General features: G+C 39.7%; 1 protein-coding gene across 1 annotated transcript in view; it reads right to left on the bottom strand.

Annotated features, from left to right (window-relative positions):
• Nucleotides 1-255: 255 nt before the first annotated feature.
• The window catches only part of acap3b (ArfGAP with coiled-coil, ankyrin repeat and PH domains 3b), a 55,513-nt gene continuing 36,762 nt past the window's right edge, over nucleotides 256-19,006 (bottom strand). Inside the window, exons 11-26 of the mRNA XM_079680150.1 lie at nucleotides 12,049-12,161; nucleotides 11,627-11,678; nucleotides 11,304-11,404; nucleotides 10,747-10,858; nucleotides 10,399-10,622; nucleotides 9,780-9,849; nucleotides 9,544-9,638; nucleotides 8,956-9,176; nucleotides 8,739-8,831; nucleotides 7,995-8,096; nucleotides 7,298-7,518; nucleotides 7,024-7,133; nucleotides 6,383-6,493; nucleotides 5,653-5,714; nucleotides 2,442-2,491; nucleotides 256-1,097 (exon numbers count right to left, since the gene is read on the bottom strand). Of these exons, the coding sequence (XP_079536276.1) occupies nucleotides 1,029-1,097; nucleotides 2,442-2,491; nucleotides 5,653-5,714; nucleotides 6,383-6,493; nucleotides 7,024-7,133; nucleotides 7,298-7,518; nucleotides 7,995-8,096; nucleotides 8,739-8,831; nucleotides 8,956-9,176; nucleotides 9,544-9,638; nucleotides 9,780-9,849; nucleotides 10,399-10,622; nucleotides 10,747-10,858; nucleotides 11,304-11,404; nucleotides 11,627-11,678; nucleotides 12,049-12,161 (1,806 nt within the window). The 3' untranslated portion in view covers nucleotides 256-1,028. The remainder of the gene's footprint in view (nucleotides 1,098-2,441; nucleotides 2,492-5,652; nucleotides 5,715-6,382; nucleotides 6,494-7,023; nucleotides 7,134-7,297; nucleotides 7,519-7,994; nucleotides 8,097-8,738; nucleotides 8,832-8,955; nucleotides 9,177-9,543; nucleotides 9,639-9,779; nucleotides 9,850-10,398; nucleotides 10,623-10,746; nucleotides 10,859-11,303; nucleotides 11,405-11,626; nucleotides 11,679-12,048; nucleotides 12,162-19,006) is intronic.

The following is a 19,006-nucleotide window of genomic DNA, read 5'->3' as shown; positions in this document are numbered from 1 at the left end:
TCTTAAATATAGTGTAGTACAAGTATTAAGTATAGCATCATGTGAACAAATAACTACAAGTACAAGTCCTTGAGTAATTTAATGTACTTAGCTATGTTGTACCTATATATTTCAAAAATCATTTAACTGCAACTCTAGGCTTATCAGCCTAGAATACAATTATTTGAAGACCTTTACTTACATTGTAGTCCATTAATCCCCAAGACAAGTACGGACAGAGGTCCTCTTCTTAGACAAAGTTAAAAAGAAAACACATTTTATCGTTTTAGGCCGTCCATTTTAGCCTATTTTTATTTTATTTCTGCCACCAGTTTCAAGACAGTTCATCAGAGATCTACAGTTGACAAACAAACAACAATCATAAAAGAGGCACTGATCTAAAACATCAAGTTAATTTACTCATCATAGAGAGGATACCATTAAGCCTATGGTAACAATTGCATGATGTTCTGCTCTGGAGTGAATGAATGACAATGTAATGGCATCAGGGTTAATTTGCAAAGCCCTGGAAATAATACATGTTGTAATAAAGTTCAAAAGACATGCGCATTTACAGGGCAGTCAAATAATGTGTTATATTATAGCAAAAGTTAAAGTCTCCATTTTGAAAGATATTTCCAAATATATCTTCTGCAAATGACTGAAGTGCAATAAGGGCCCTTTAAAAAATGAAAACATGATCTTGTGACATGATGAAATGACTTTGGTCATATTGAAATTACACCCGTGTAAAGTAACTGTTGGCACTGTCTAACATTTTCACATGACCAAGATTTATTATTTTAACTGAACATTATTTACAATAGCAATTAAAACAATTACGAGACTGAAACAGCTTATAGTCCCTGCAGGGTTCATACCACTTGCTTATGCCTGCAGCATTCCTTCCTCAGCAGCATCAAAATGTCAGTTTGAATGCGCCTGGGCTGCCTCCCTCTATAGTTCAAAGGGACCGAAGAGTGGCCAGTGTGTGGTGGTCAGTCTTCACTTTGGACTCTTAGAGCAGCTGAACTGTAAGCTCCTTCTCCTCAACTTCTCGGGCTGGAGAGACGCGAGGAGAGAAAACTCGCGAAAGACATCAACACTGGAGTTGTCACCTGCAACAGGGGATACTAAAGTCAAGGGGGGGTTTCCCACTGCATGGCACCGGGGAGACTGCAGTGACCAATCTGCTGGTTTTCAAATTACTTTAACATAGGTTAGTAACACAAGCCTTTTTAATGACACTACATAAAGGCAGAAACCCAGAAAACGCTGCAATCTCCTTTATCCCACATTTCACCATTCATGAAGAAAGACAGAGAAAAAGTCAAAGCCCCCAAAGCAGGGCCTCAAGATTGAGTGAAGTTCCTGGATCTACCGTGGTGGTACAAAGATACCCATTCCTTCAGGTAAGTGACTCGTTCTTTTATGAAGCGTGTTAAGTTAATTGAGTGAACACTGTGTGGATACCAGAAACTAAAGCTGCATTTTTTGCACATTTTCTTAAGAAAGGTTACCCTTCTATGTGGGAGTCTTTGTTAGTTTGCAGATAGAAAATCAGGAACTTGCAGGGAAAGAGTGGTGAGCATCCTGACCATTTCACTCCTACATCATCCTGGGATCCCCTTCCCTCTCTCGTACGTCGCCAAGGTCTACTTGGCTTTGATTAACCCTTGTGCCTCACTTTTAAAAAGTTGCTCATATAGGACAAAAAAGTCCACAAAAGAAATAACATACAAATATTTACTATTTTCCCTTTTTGTTGACTTTAATCTTTACCTATCATTCGATTTTCAGTATGGGATTTGTCAATGTTTCGCATATAATAATTTTGATGCACTGAATCGAACGCATAATACAGCAGCAATTATCCCAGTTGAAAGCTGGAAAATTAAATGTTTATTTATTATATATTGTGATGTAATGGTTGCGGGATGAAAAAGGTTTCCTTTAAATGTTTTTTTTTTAAATGGGGTCCTTTATTATTCTAAAGGGTCTGTCTGTATTTTTGACCACACAGTTTATTATAGACTTATGACAGCTGATTAGAAGAAAACATGTATGCCACAAATAGCCCAAATTATTAATTTAATTGAATTAAGTGTGAGGCACAGGGGTTAATTTACTTATTCAGATTTCATAATATGCAGTGTACCGTACTTACCATTCTCTGGGACTTACAATGAATTAAATGTTGTAACCTTTTGGATAAATATTTCCCAATATATTACGGGAATGCTGTATTGCCTCACGACACATCGCTTCTCCACAGTAGATTTCTGTTTAATGCAGAATGGCTCATTGCTCCACAGGAGGCAAAAAAAAGATTCCCAACATCAAGACAGCTCCAACTGTTTCCCAAAAGAGTGTGTGTGCAACAGAAACCCACAGCCACCAGGGAAAAGAGAATCACATTATCACACTAGTCCCTAAAAGACGGCCCAGGATGCTTCACTCACTCTATCCCGACCATCCTTGGGTTTAACTCTCCTGCTGCCCCCGGCAACCCCTGTGGTGACAGAAGCAATGATATGTCAGTTTATTTCCTCAAGTGGACATGTGCTTAGGTGTAAAGCGAGCAATTAGACATTTCCAACATGTGAAAGCATTCGTTAGTGATGGCATAATAATGCTAGTGAGGGCTCATTAATGTTTTAAAACTGGAGACACTAAATTATTCAAGGCACGGTATTGCTGATGCAGACTAGAAACTGAGACGCTATTTGAAACACCCCAAACACTAAAGTGATCTATAAATAGCATGTTAAGATTGAACTGGAAGCCTGGAGATATGTACACCTTCTTTAAAAGTGTTACCATGAAAGAAACCATTGTATTGCTTTGAATAAGCCAAGTGCTGCCCCACATTGTATTATAAAACACCAGATACACCAGTTTGTAAAAACGATAGCATTCTCTCAACACCTGGCAAAGCTTCTTCAAAGCTATATTTCAAAACTTTAGAACAATAAGCATGTCATCATTAGAGAAACTAATCCGTAGGTCTTTTGAAAGGTATTGCTGCAATGTTGAGAGAATGTTATGAATAAGAGATGAGACAGGGGAATGAGAGCAAGAAGCAGGAAGCAGGGTTAGTTCATCAAGAGTTTCTCAGTTTTATTGTATGTTTTCTTTTTTCCCCTCAGTGCTTCTAAAGACAAGGAAGAAAGTATTCCAAAGATATCCAAATATCACTGAACAGAAGAACGCCTCCAAGCAGAACTGTGGTACAGTGTTGCTTGACAGGTAGATTTTTTTTTAGAAGAGAATAAAAAGACACACATAAAACCAGATCAGGATCCATGATTGAATGCTGAGAGGCAGGAGGTTGGCATCAAGTTAAAATACACAAGTGTACTATTTACAGCAATTTGCTTTGAACAGCACCTTTAACCACTCCTACGTCAATACACAAAATGGACACAACATTTAACACTTCCGCTAGAGCGAGGGCCCCTAACGGTTTGGTCACAGTAGCTTCACATCAACCTCTAGACTGGTTCTACTCGCAGTACATCACCTGCCATATCAAAATCCCTCAGGTCTGTCACATTACTTCTGTAACCTCTTTTCAACATGTGAGTACACTAACAGTGTTTCTACCACTCTGTCACTTCACAAAGCATGGTAAGACAATGCTGTTTCTACTCTGAACAGTTTCAGTTTAAAAACAAAAAGACGGTTATATAATACAACAATATCAGACACTTTCCCTTTAAAAAGTCTTTGGCTGAGGAAAATAAACCACAACATTAAAAAACAATTCATTATTGTTGGTAAGCTTATTGTGAAACAAACAAAACAAAAAGACAGGAATGAGGAAGTCACCACAGATTGGGTCCGTGGATGGAAGAATTGCACAGAGGTGCATAGAGTAAGATATTTCTGACACCAGAGGGGCCTTGGTGGCACATGCTCATTCCACAGGACTGCACTGCACGACGTGATCAAACAATACGAAACGTATTCAATCATGCTCAGAATGCAAACGATGTTGAACTTTTCCCCATAAAGAAATTCTGGCAAAGCATGCAGGGAACACTGCAGAAATAAGCCAGATGTATAAGTCATTCGATCCCACAAGTGTCTAAACTGTATTAAAGAAATGTGCTCCTTTATCTCATCACAGATACGGTGACATGGATGAGTATTTAGAACATAATGGAGGTGTCATGAGTCTCCTTTGTCTCTTAGGGTGAGAAGTAAATCCAGTTTTATACATTATCACTTCTTGCTGCTCTGGTTCGTCTGCACATCACGGTAGCAAGTTCTCATCCTGACATAAAACAATGAACAAATGACTGCAATCGATTTTTAAAATGGTTCATTGTTACTAGATTTCCAATATGCTAGTGAATTCTCTTTAAGGGGAATTAATACCAATAATCCTAGCAATGTAAGGCCATTCCATTGGGAACATGAAAGCAAAATGAGTGCTTATACAATGATGTTATCTAAAGACTTCCTGTCATACATTCTAAGTAATGCTTCCAGGTTGAAATGACAATCATTAACGGAAATGCAGACGTAAACTGCATCCAAGAATGCATTGCATTGGTCCTCTGGGGAGATAAACATAAATAAAGGGACAGACAATTGATATAGAATAGCTTGGCGAGACAATTACAATGTAAAAATTAATAGGATGAAAAATAAAACAATTATAATACTGTAGATAGGAAAAGTGCACAGTTTCTTTTTTTCCTTTACATAATGTATCGTACTATCGTATTATTTAACTCTCAGTATTCCTTGTCCCATACACTCACTCATTCTCTCACTCACTCACATAGTATCTTACAAAGCAGACGAGGGTCTCTTCTTCACGAGCCCTTCAGTATTTTTGTCACAGTTTTACATTACATTTCCCTTCCATCTTTATACACAGGAAACTACCCTGCCCAGCTCTACTGCAACGTGTCAGTTACTCTTTTTTTTCTTAGTAATGGAACAAATACCAAGTTTTTTTTACCTCATGCCACACTACATAGTTTAAAGATTACCCATATAATTTCTAAATACGTATATGTACATCTCGGATTAAGAAGAGTATGGTAAGTTGGATGTCACACAGATGGTTTGGATAGATATAAAGTGTATGGGGGGAAATGCAGAGGTAAGAGCTGTAAGGCAACAGTAAACCCACACCCTCACACAATAGGTTACAACACCACGTTATGGTAAGTTAGAGGATTACCCAGTTAGCAAAACACCAAAAAGCAGATGTCATTGTACGTGTCGTGAAGCTAGCATAGCGTGGCGGTTGCCGAGCAGAAAAGTAGTGTTGATGCAGAAAAATTGAGTTGTATTGTCAGTAGAGTTAAAAAGGTCCATCAGGGGTCTCCCTATGACACAACGCACCCCCATAATGTGCAAGTGGTACGCTCCTCTCTCCTCAAAAACCCCAAAGAAGTTCCCTGTAGACCCAGATCTACGTAAGTAACAGACTAGAGATCAGTGTCTAGGGGCAACCTCATCTACACAGTTATTTTAAGTTCATTCAGGAGGAACATTTTTATATATGTATTTATATAAAGAGAGAGAGAGAGAGCACAAGCTTTGCTCCTCGATACGGAAGTGACCACTAGCACTCCTCTATGGTGAGACAGATGAATTCCTGGATGCACTTCCTATACTGCTGCTCAGTGGGGCTGCTGCTGTGGTATTGACCTGGTTGACCCAAAGGAGCCTCGGCCTCTCGCATCTCCTCGTTCATCCGCGCTAGACGCAACCTGGCGGAGAAAAGAAAAAGACAAGGGGCAGAGCGAGATGAGTGATGGAAGAGAGGGGGACACACACACATGGAAGCAGGAATGGGATAGTAAGACGGCGAATGACAGAAGGGAAAATAAGAGGGAGTAAAAAGGTTGAGATGATGAGGTGGGAGGAGACGGTGAGAATGGAAAGGTGGTGAAACGGTAAAGAGCCACGAGGGAGATGAATCACAGAGGAGAGAAAAGGACAAGAGGAGGGAGGGAAAGAGAAACAACAATCAATAATTGGCTCTCATAAAGAAAATGATCAAATCCCTTTAAACCACTTTTAGATGTTTAAGATTGAAACTTCATTTAAAAGCTTAAATAAGGTTGAAAATAATAGATGACCACATCTCGTTGTAGCTCCAGGAAAAGCTACAGCAGTAAGAAAATGTCGAGTGCAGATCATTTTGTGTATTTCTATTGTTTTTAGTGAATTCGAAGCAGAGCAGTACAATAGTCCAATGTGTGTTACCTCAATACCTCACAAAATTGATTATCAGATTTCCAATTTACAACATGACTATTGGGCCCCATTTTACACAATGAAATGAATATTTAATGTTTAATCTAAGGGATGAATCAATGTATAAATGATTATTAAAAACTTAATCAAAGGGCTGAGAAGTTTCTGGATCACTCACAGGGTGACGATGTCTGCGTTGGCCGCCTGCACAGCGATGCTGAGGGGGTCGTGACCCTGCTCGTCCACCTCCGATTGCGACGCTCCTCTCTTCAGGAACAGACACACTTGACTGCATGAAAAAAAGATGCGGAGAAAAGAGGTCACTATAGGAGTTATTGACACCAGGAACATGATGAATGATGAAGATATTAAAGATATTGGATGGATGCCTAGTTACAATATTTACTAAACTGTGAATGCAATGACCTAACTTTGTTTTAATGTTTTTTAAAAGTCGTTTCTAGCTCATGTTTAAGTTTCAAATAACAGATCTCATAATGGTGGGTATGTTAGTGGTAATTAAATCTCCCTTTTGATCTGGAGAATATTTGCTGTGAATAACTTTGGCAGCATGAATTGAATAAACGTCATTCAAAGCAGCAATTATATATTGTGTTTACACTTACGCTGTGTTGTGAATGAAAGGAATTATGTCATGTGAAAAAAATTTGTCTGTGAGTAGTTTCCATTCGTGTTACAGAGAAAAAAGATGCCTGCACTTCAATTGAATTACATTCAGGTTGGAACATGCACCAGGAGGCACAGAGCAGCTGACAACCTATAACGACTTTCTTCTGCTTTTTTGAAGGCATGTCTTACCCAGTGTGTCCCAGGTTGGTGGCGTGGTGCAGCGGGCCTCTGCCCCTCATGTCCCGCTGGTTCACATCGGCACCGTTCTGTAGCAGGAACTCACATGCGATCAGAGAGCCCTGAGAGAGACATAAGAGAGACATTTTTTATTTATTTTTATTTTATTGCTCTGTCGACTTCGGCAGATTATTATTTATTTGTAATTCAACCCAAACATTTATTTATATTTCTCTCACTTCCAGATACATCTAAATGATTTGATAGGCTTCACAAACACTCTTACCCCGACCACAGCCTGAATGAGCGGCGTTTTGCCCTCCTCCTCATTTGCAGCGTGTACGTCGGCACCGTGCGCCAAGGCCTCCGCCATGAGAGGCAGGTTGTGCAGACGGGAGGATCGGTGGAGCAGCGCCCCCGGGTGGAGCTCCCTAGGGTCTTCAGGGTCTGAAGATACTTCCTGTTCAATCTCCACCTCACCACTGGAGGACTCCTCCGACTCCTCCTCTGAGGTTAGGAAAGGTAACACAATGAAGGAATGTTGAAAAGAGGAATGTGATAGGGGATACCATGCTGTGTTCTCTAGGTTCTTTGTTAGGCTGCTTGTAGACGATGAGTAGGGCCAATTTGAGATAATATTAAAAGCAATACTATTTATTCGATTTATCATAATTGTATTGTCCCAGCGGTAAGAATCTGTGAGGATTCTTTCAGTGGAGCAGATTATATTTCAGACTGTTTGAATGGATCGGACATCACATCAATGTCTACTCATTTAAGGCAATATTTGTTAAGCTACAGCAGCACTGAGTTTTATGTTTTAACATTAAACTATACATGCTATTTAAAACATAATACATTAAAAGTAAAAACAATTGATCACATCACTTCTACTTTGCAGTGATCGGAAATAGTAACTTTTCCTCCAGTGGTAGATGGGTTACTGTAACGTGTATTTTACTGTCCACCACAAACACTCTTACCTTCTTCTGTGACGCTGTCCACCACCGAGCCAAATACCAGGATGTCTGTGCTGCCGTCAGTACTTCCTCCCAGGCCGCTGTCGCTGCTCAGACCTGCGGGGCCAAGCAGCGCCAAGCCATGGACACGTTAATCATTACAGAGCACACACTGCTCTACTCACACACACAGAAACACCACCATCACTGATAGGACAGCACCGTTTTCACCCTTGTGACAGACTGAATGTGTTCACACAAACCCCGAAAGACTATACAAGATGTCGCCTAAAATATATAGATGTTACATTGTTGTTATTTACCAATCTATATGAGGTAAAAACCTCTTACCTGCAATGTTGGATAACATTGCAAGTACTTTGTTCCTGTGTGTACTATCTGTGTTGTGTACTAACTGTGTTGTGTACTAACTGTGTTGTGTACTGACTGGGTTGTGTACTGACTGCTTTGTGTACTGACTGCTTTGTGTACTGACTGCTTTGTGTACTAACTGTGTTGTGTACTGACTGGGTTGTGTACTAACTGTGTTGTGTACTGACTGTGTTGTTTACTGACTGCTTTGTGTACTGACTGCTTTTTGTACTGACTGCTTTGTGTACTGACTACTTTGTGTACTAACTGTGTTGTGTACTGACTGCTTTGTGGACTGACTGCGTTGTGTACTGACTGGGTTGTGTACTAACTGTGTTGTGTACTGACTGCTTTGTGTACTGACTGCTTTGTGTACTGACTGCTTTGTGTACTTACTGCGAGGACCATTGCCGGTGTCAAAGTAGGAAAATAGTGAATCCAGCTCATCTGGACAGAACAGAGAGTCCCGGCGAAACTTTGCTGCAGCTGCTGCCAGATGACAAAACAACACAACAAGATTTCAGTCTTGGATTCTATAAATATACACATATCTTGCAGCTCTTGATTTCATGCACCTGGTGCTACTACAGAGAAGTTGATTCTCCGCACTGACCTGCTGAGAGGTTTGCAGGGGAGGCGCTGCCTGGCTCGTAGCGATGGTATTTCCTGCGGGCCTTGTTGGGGGCCCGCACAGAGCTGTTGTGTCGTCGGCACTTCTTCACTGTCCAGGGACGGGACTTCCTTTCACCCTCCACCAGAGCCTCACTCCCACTCATCTTCTTCAGGAAGCGTTTTTCCACGTACTTAGACTTGATCCAGGCCTCTTTCTCCTGCCTGGGGGCAGATGATCAGAAACTATTTTTTAATAATTTGAGATCTGACATGAACAGATAGCTGCCTGTATCATGAATTGTATGATAAATAATATGCTGGAAACTGAAAGACAGGTATCACTATGCAGATAAGTCGGTGAAGATACCTTTTAATTAACTTATAAATAATAATATTATATATAGTAGACTCTTTTTATCCCTTGCCAATTGCTCCTCTTGGAGTGAAGACTGAAAGGGAACATCTTGCATGTGTTCAAAATGTTTATGAACTTAACAGTACAGTCCAAATGTATATTAATGTATTAATGTCGCAATTGTACAAAGTGTTGGCAATATGTAATTATGGTCATGTTAAGAAGGCTACTGACCTTGTACTGGACGGTCCAGGTTTTTTAACTCCCATCTCCTCGCAGGATCCCTCATAGATGTGGTTAATCACAGTGTTCCCCAATTCACACATCAGCTAAACATGAGAGAAAGAAGGAGGATAAAGATGGGGGACAGAGATAAAAGGAAAGAAAATCAGTTATTCTGCAGAGCACTGAAGCAAAGATAAATGCAACTCTGTGAAAGAAGCTGCTGGCAATTTTGTCAGGAGACGCACCTTGAGTAATTCTGGCTCCCATGAGTCTAACGTCAGTGAACGCACTTTTGAGCAATGGACGCCTAAACTCCTGAAAGAAACAAGGGAGAAAGAGATTATATAAAGAAAGTGAAGTGTCAGAAGTGTTTATTTCTAACCACAGCATATTTTCTATATATATTACATTGCCTGATGTGGCAAACTTTTTTTTGTTAAAATCTCAAGAGCAGAGCTAAAAACAGCCTTCTTTAACTTCAACATGAACATGGTGACTTTAATCAGCTCAACACACCTGTATGTTTAACTACATCTAGAAAATATCTTCAAAACTGTTGAATCTGAGTTTATGTAATGGAAAGTGGAATGGGGTTAGTCAAACACTATCAGAGGAGACACGACAACATTATCTTTGAATAAAATGCAATGTTTTTATGTGAGTTAAATAGAAATAAATAAGCAGAAACAGGACAAATATGACTTAGAAAAGGTGGCGAGGACGACTTGGAAAGATGTTTTGAGATGGCTTTTTCTTGCAGCACTTTGCTATAGATGGTCTATTCACACTGACAAACCCAGTTCTGTTTTTCTGTATTTCTTCTCATCTCTAAACAAGCCCTCTTGTTCTGCTCAGTGCAGTTACCTGTGGATCCCCGAGCACTCAATGCAGAGCAGCACTCCCAGGTTGATGGAGGCCCAGCAGGGAGCCGTTTGGCTGCAGTCACAGCACAGGTCGTTGCCAGGCAGGCTCTGGACCCTCTGCAGGAGGCTCTCCCCACCCCCCCGCACCCCTCGGTCAGCCCTCTCTCTGGGCTCGCTGGCAGAGTCGATGCTGCTGGTGGAGGGCGAGGCTGTCCGGTCCAAACGCTGCAGAGAGGCAAGAAGGTCAGAGATTCCGAAGCTAAACCAGGGACCAATTTGTAGCAAAAAGAAACAGCACTTGTATGCTGTTAAATGACGGTTGCTGTGTTTGTGTTGTGTTCGTTCGTACCTCAATGTAATAATTGTCGGCGATGTCTTTGTAAGCAGAGGCAATGCTTGCCTGGACTGCCTGGATCCAAGCCTGCCGCAGCTTCTCAGACTCAGCCTGCAGCATGCAGCTCCTATAGAAATGTAGATTTAATTTAATACACAACCCTGACTGCCCACAACTGTCTACTAAGTTATTTGGCTGTAAGTTACAAGTGATACAGTCAACAATGCAACAATTTATAGGCGAAGAGAAGATCTAAAATGTACAAAGGAATACAAACTTGAACATTCTCTTATATTTAAGCTGTAAATGTGTAAAATTACGAAATAATATATTCTCTAAGATTATTAAATCAAAAAATGTGCGAGAGATATTGCCTTGAATTAGGCTCAATTAAAAAAACATGCTGATTTGGTGCATCAGGAACTAAAACACATGGATAGATGTACAAGTAACGGTTGCACTAACACCACACACGCGCACACACACGCGCACACACACGTGCACACACACACACGCGCACACACACACGCGCACATACACACGCGCGCGCGTGCACACACACACACACTTACTTAGTTGGTGAAACCACCTCGAAGCAGAACCTCCTCTCGTTATCTTCACACAGTTTTACAGAGCATAACCTCAGGTCCTCCACCACCACCGTCAGAGAGTCCTGTCATCACCAGCGAGACAAGTGTCACAACAACTCCATAACACACACAACACCATATTCACCCTTCAAGCGACAAAAGCATGTTAGCCCTATTCTTCGCCACAAATGTGCCAACTATTGTGTAATTAGTTGACAACAACAACTTTGAACTGTCAAACATTATAATTTGCTCAGTGATAGGCACATTTTGGTAATGAAAACAAATGCTTAATTAAAATATACCTTGAGTTTCTTCTGGTAGACCAGCTGGCTGTTTTGTATAGAAAACCACCGCCTTTAGAAGAGAACAAAATGAGGTTAGACAGTTTCTGTGAGATATAAATGATCCATCATATGTATGCATGCTGAAATTGGTCAAGCAAAGGAAAAAACTGTTCATTGCAACTAGGTTTATTGAATCTTTAAATGAGTATTGAAAATGGAGGCTGAAGGGCATTCTTCTGTCTTATCAAGTATCTTTTTAGGCTAAAGGTAAAATCATCCAACACGACACATGCCTTTGTATTGTTGTGTAGCCTTACTAAATGCACTGTTTGTTCGTTTTGTGTTGCATGTGTACTGGTTATCTCATTATTGTCTTTTGAATTTATGTTGACTTCAGTTAACCCTCTCTGTTATGATCTTCCTCTTTACTGCTCTGTTACCTGTTCCAGGTCTTGAACGCGTTGCTGGCCCTTTTGAAGAGGTATCCCTCCATAACCACGCCATTGGGTGCGTCCACGTTGAACTCCAACTTAGGGTCATCATAAGAAAAATCCTGTAGGAAGAATAAGAAGATTCATTTCAGGGTCTGGCTTTTTGTTTCCCATGATTTCATTTGAAGAAGATGTGTTTCCTCAAGCCTCAGACAATGAAAAGAGTGCCCAGTGAACTGCCTGAAACCATTGCACTGTAAAGGCAACGTTTCCATGATTTAGTTGCTCCTGCTCTGCAAAACCAAGACTAATGTCATCAGGAAAAACAACAGTCATCATGTCCTTTCGTCCCTATAAACTACAGTTTTGGTAATGTTATCATTCCTCCTGTACACACTGGCCCCAATGAGTTTCGTTCCCAAAAGCAACTCCACTGTAAGTGATAGGGGTCAAAATCCTCAGAACCAGATGCCTAATGTTCAGCGAGGCGGAAAACACAAGAGCAAGGATTTAAAAGAGAGCCAACCCGGGGGTTAGGTTTCACTATTGTCAAGCAGGCCTTTAGTTTATGGCAAGGTGACACTGGGCATATGGCAAGTTGTACACACACACACACACACACACACACACACACACACACACACACACACACACACACACACACACACACACACACACACACACACACACACACACACACACACACACACACACACACACACACACACACACACACACACACACACACACACACACACACACACACACACACACACACACAAACCAGCTCAGAAGAGTGACAGCATGTTATGTTGGTATAATCAGAAGGCAACAGTTATATGTATTTTTAGCAAAATCTTGCCAAAATTGAATGTGTGGAAAGATTCAGCTCAGGTTTGGCAAAAACATGGTGAGATGTGATACAACAGTCTGTCTACCTGCTGGCTGCTGAGGAATTCAGAGATCAGAAGCAGACACACACATGGACTCAAAAGATTTAAAAGGAGCATGTGCACAAACACAATGACACAAATATGTTTTAAAGCACAAAAGCTTAAGTGCTACCTCAAACTAAATACATTTCACTAATGAAAGTTCATTTTCACCATGCTCGAGGAAAATAAGGCAAATTAACAAAAACAGAAGATTTTGTCTCAATTAAACTAACCAGAGACTTGTTAAGCACAGCAATAATGCAATACATAAATTATGTCTCTCACCAGTGTATAGTCCAGACTGCCAAATATCTTCATCTTAACCAAACTGATATCCAACAACATCCTAAAATAATAGATTCAAAAACAAAATAGCCTAATAAATAATTGAAAGATGCGTGTCTTAGAAAAAATGGCATGTATAAAATACCCGCAGTGTTATTAAAAGTTAGAGTAGCTGGAGAACCAAGGACACGCGTGCATCCCTCTCGGGTCCAAATGAGAGACTGGCAGCCAGCAGCAGCGCTCGTGCCGTTTCTCCACTCAAAGCCACCTATCCACGGGAGAGTGTGGCGCGAGCGCTCATTATCATACAGCTGTCACAGGGTCCTCGTGCCCCGGTGACCCCGTCGCGGCTGTCGCAGATCAAACATTTCACTTTTTACGTCCCGTGCCTCCTCCCCGCCCCACACCGCGATTTAAGGCTCAACTCTCCCCTCCGGAGGCCCGTGAGTTTTGGCCTCAGTTTTGAAGAGTCAGCTTTCCATCTGTCTGCGGCTCTGAAACACTATTCCTGCTTAATCAAGCGGACATTATTGCTCCCCAAACACCAGCCCGGAGCCCCTTCTTCCCACCTTAAATCAGCCACGGATGGTAGCAGCACACAAGTGTCCAAACCATGGACCCACAAATCTAGCCTATATTGTAGAATTGATTATTCTTAGGCAGTGGCGGAAAAAGTACTCAGCTCTTATAAGTAAAAGCACTAATATCACAATCAAAACATACTCCATTAAAAGTAAAAGTCCTGAGATCAAAATGTTTCAGAAGTATTATCAGCTAAATGTACTCATGTATCACGAGTCAAAGTATGAATGGTGCAGAATGCCTCAAATGTGTTGTATTATTATATAGTATTATATTTGTATCATCATTTGTTTTTGTAATGCTGTAATACGTCAATGTGTAGCGAGTTCTGGAAAGTACTGAGTAAATTAGTCCTAAATATATATCATATAAACATGAATTTATGTAAAGTAGTTATAAGAGTCAAATTAATGTAGTGAAGTAGTAGTTGCAGAAATTGAAAACACCCTAAGATTACCCCAACATTATAATTAAGTATACTTGAGTACATTTGATTAACTCAAGTTACATTCCACCACTGCTTTTAGGATTATTGAAATACACATGAGACTGTGTAAAATGAGACTATTATATTTGACCTTTAACAAGTTATTTGTGTTATTAAAAAATGTGTTTGTTAGTTTGTTGTTGAGCAACATACCAGACACACCTGTTTAATAATGCAGTCCAACACAACACTGGCACAATACGGGTTTTAACAGCGGAGAGTAAATGTGGGGGTTAGATTGGTAATGTGATTGTAAACCATCTTATGTATGCTGATGATCTGGCAATTGTTTCTGCTAGCAGTACTGGTTTTCAACAGTTGCTAAATGTTTGTTCTGATTACGGAGTCAAATTTGACGTTAAATACAATGCTAAGAAGAGCGCTGTAATGATCTGCAGAGCAAAAGGGGATAAGAACCTTTGTTTTCCAACATTCTATCTATCAGGACAGGTTCTGTCTGTTTCCTGTAACACTAAGTATCTGGGACACATCATCACAGATGAAATGGCTGATGATGATGACATGTATAGACAGCGGCGTGTCTTATATATACAAGCCAACATGTTGGCTAGAAAATGTTGGCTAGAAAATCTCTTGGTGTTCAGATAAGGTTAAGGTGAACCTCTTTAGAGCTTATTGCACTCCTCTCTATACTGCCCCCTTGTGGGTCAAGTATAAGAAGGCGAGCCTCCGGATGCTCCAGGTTTCATAATGACTGTTTGCGTATACTGCTTAGAAAACCAAGGAGTCAACACGTTCCATGCTCTTTTGAGAAATCTAATGTCCAAATTCATCTGTCGATTGAATGTTTCTCATAACTCTGTCATTATGCTGCTGTCAAATCCGTGTTTCAGTGCTGTACGATACCAGTCACCTCTGTGGAAACATTGGTATAACTGCCTTTTTTAATTTATATTTGAGTGTTTGATGTCTTGTAATAATGGACCAAGACTCTCTTTGAATAAAGATGATGATGAATACAGCAGCTTAAAATGTTTCAGGAAGTGATATATTATATATAGGGGTATATATTTGAATCAGTTTCTGTCTTTTTACTTATTTATTTTTGAATTATACGGTTTTACTTTTGAATTTAACAGCGGAGAGTAAATGTGGGGGTTAGACCAAAGACATTTAAATATTTGTTTATTTTCCTCTCTCCATGTTTAATTTGTGTAATGTGTTATTATAGGTAAAGCTAAATGCTAACTTACTTCTTAATGCTATGTCTGACGTTTATCTGATACTTTTCTATAATGTATGAATGAATGATCCACTCTTGTGTTCTTCTTGGAGTACGTTTTCCTGATTTCTATTTGGTTCTTTTTGGCATATTTATATGGTCTAATTATCTCTCGCGGGGACGACATGACGTATTCAAAGCACTGATGCAATATTATATAGGCTACGAACACAGACACAGGCTACATGCATGCCCTTTTACTTATTATAAACAGCATGTGTTATTGCTTTGGATTATTAGAACTGACACAAGGAAAAGTGATACAGAAGCCTGCATAGTATAATTTTGTTTTTAAATACTTTCTCTTCCATTCACTACAGTTTCCTTACAGCCCTTGCATAGTTTTTTTTATGTTTTTGCCTCTCTGTCTGTTTACTTCTCCTGGGCTTAAAAAGTTATACGGCCAAAATCTGTAACAATGGAGGAGGAGAGAGCTGAGGCGACAATCCCCCTGGGAGCCACAATGAAGTCCTGCACACATAAAAGACTGCTGTGAAAGAATGGGGAGAGGAGAAAGAGGGAGAATGTGAGGTATAAAGGAGGGGGTTGGTGGTCAGGGGGAAATCACAGTTTCACCATAAACAGTGAGAGAAAAGGACAGCTACACAAAAAGGAGAGGAAGAGAAGAACGCATTTGTAAAGGAACAGAGATTTGATAATAAAAATGTTTTTCTCTCAGCTGCCAAGATCCTGGCTTCAAATGTCAGCAGATTTCCACTTTACTGTAAGTGAGTGCTTATTATGAACCTCTTAATTTCTAAGATATCCGCCGTCCTCATAATGAAAGCGATATGAGACACAAACAATCCTAATGGAATCTGGTCGGAGTATGACTACTGCAGCTACTTAATGCTCTATAAAGGATGTGTACCATCTATAATTGATAAAACCGTCTGTCTCGTGGCTTTGCTTCCAGCACCACGATACTTGCATATCTGACAGGGGTAGTTCTAAGGGGGAGAATATGAAGTGCATCATGGCAACTTTCTCTCCTGAATTGTTGATCTGCTCCCTGCGTTGTCTTTCTTAATGTTTCTTCACAGATGCCATTACTTTACAAAGTAAGATGGTAGTCAACAGAAGAATATCTTATTATCAGACTTTATTCAGCTTTGATGACCAGTTTCGCAAAATCGCCACGCTAATGAATCTCTTCAGGGAAAATGCTTTTCTTCGTATCCCAGATGTGTTTATTCACTGTAATTTGTAATATAGAAAGTGAAAGTCTGTGTGTGAACTATTTTAAAGTGTGATGGTGAAACAACAACAGTTTGCAAAATGCATGAAAGGATGCCATGAAAGAAGCAATAGTTATAGAGGTTTTGATTCACTCATGAAACACAAAGCTTATTTAAGTCACAAGCAAATTACTAATGTTGTTTTGGAAAATCTCAAATATTAAACTAAACTGGGATAACAAAGTTTCATTCTTTAAATTGAGGAAACTTACACTATCATTCAGAAGTGACCACAGATAATAGTCTTCTTCATCTTATTCTGGTCTGGATTTTTTTAATCCTTTTATCCTTTCACCGTTTTTTCCATCAACATTACTGTGCTCCGTAATGCCATCTGTTGACTCTGGCTGCTGGCAGTGGGTTGAGGCTGGCATCGTGCACAACATCAGAGAACAGAGCCAGCTGTGCTCCGATCCTCTTACTACTGCTTTGTTGCTTTATTTTATTAGATTAAAAGAGTGTTTTCTATTTTTATACAGACTAAAACTAGGACTGTCAGGATTTGACAACTCAAAGTTAGATCTTGTCTTCATTAGAATCTGCTGCCTGTTTCCTTCTCTTTTGAGAAAATACAATGTCATATTGTAGATGTCTGGGGCATTGTGGTTAGTTTTACATATATTTAAATATCTAATATATAATGAAAGCTACTCACTCTAAAAAGTAAAGTAACAGTAAAATCCTTATCAATACAAGTTCCAATTCACATGCATTGCTTTTTTATGTAGCATTGCATAATTCCTTATTTGTTATTATTATGAAGAACTATTCGTTGATTACTTACTCCGTATTTGTCATCTTGCCGTATGTTGCAAAATGCAAACACTGCATGCCAAGTGTGACATATTGATTAGCTGTTCAGCATTAAATAAGATTAGGGGAGAAAGATTGCAGATGTGTTTCTTTGATGCACAGAATGGGATGACAAATTCTAGACAGAAAAAAGAGATCAAAAGAACTAGTTCTTTTTTATGGGATTGAAAAAAATCTATAAATAACAGATTACATTTCAAAAAGAACAAAACAAGATAATAAAAACACAGATAGGAAAACATCATAGCTGGGAAACTATTTTTAAGCTTCTAGTTTGAAAACTATTTTTTCTTAACTGGCTGGCAGACATGTTGACGAATCCTCCTCAGGGTTCAGTTTTTAGATGAAACAAATGGAGAAGCACAGAATAGCAACATAAAAGCTTCAAAGAGAGAAGCTGTGTGTGTGTGTGTGTGTGTGTGTGTGTGTGTGTGTGTGTGTGTGTGTGTGTGTGTGTGTGTGTGTGTGTGTGTGTGTGTGTGTGTGTGTGTGTGTGTGTGTGTGTGTGTGTGTATTTGTATGTGTGCTTTTTTGAGGAACAAAGGAGGAGTGTGTTTGCCTCTATGACTGTGCATTTGAAGGATAGAAACAATCTGAAATAACCTAAAAATCGAATCAAGGGAACAAAGACAACATCAAACGAGAGGCAAAAATAATCTTGCAGGATTTGTAAGTGTGAGTTCTTCTGATGAGTCTTACACAGGCAAGGTGGAGAAAAGTATTGCATGTCACAGGGGGCTGAAGTGGAAGCATTAATGGACAATGTTTTGTCTGCGATGCTTCCAGACATACACAAACCTTTCCAGACACACATTCACGCTTTACAAGATGAAGAAATCTCTCTATGCAAACACACACACACACACACACACACACACACACACACACACACAGTTCAGACCAGTAAATATGCGTATTCACATGTAAAGTGAGATAACTGTCCAATTACGTTATCAAGACATAAAAGCCAATGAAATGTACATTTATCAATCTGTATGTGAAATTATTTGAAAAGGGGTTACATTTAATACTTATTTTACTGTCTATGTTGTTTTAAAAAAAGTGTCTGTGTTTGAATATATTGTGATCTAGGTTGACAACTGAGCAGGTCAAAAAGACCACACTGCAATCCCTAACTCTGGTTTAAGAGTTTGAAAGAGATATTTATATGTAAAAAAAAACTTCTTAAAGTGCACACTGTGATTCTGTGGCGTCAAAAGCAACTCACCAGTTGTGGCTTTTTGGTATACTGGCAAAGGGAAAGCAGTCTATCACCTATTTTTAGTAAGTTTTCCTGTTTTATATATATATATTTCCTGGAACATTCACCTTTTAAATAAACCCTGACAATTGACAATATTGTCATATGTGGTATTGCACTGCT

This window comes from Notothenia rossii (assembly GCF_949606895.1).
Source record: "Notothenia rossii genome assembly, chromosome: 5".
In the NCBI taxonomy this organism is placed as follows: Eukaryota; Metazoa; Chordata; class Actinopteri; order Perciformes; family Nototheniidae; genus Notothenia; species Notothenia rossii.
The sequence above is the reverse complement of the archived record's forward strand: the minus strand, read 5'-3'. Positions and strand labels throughout refer to the sequence as shown.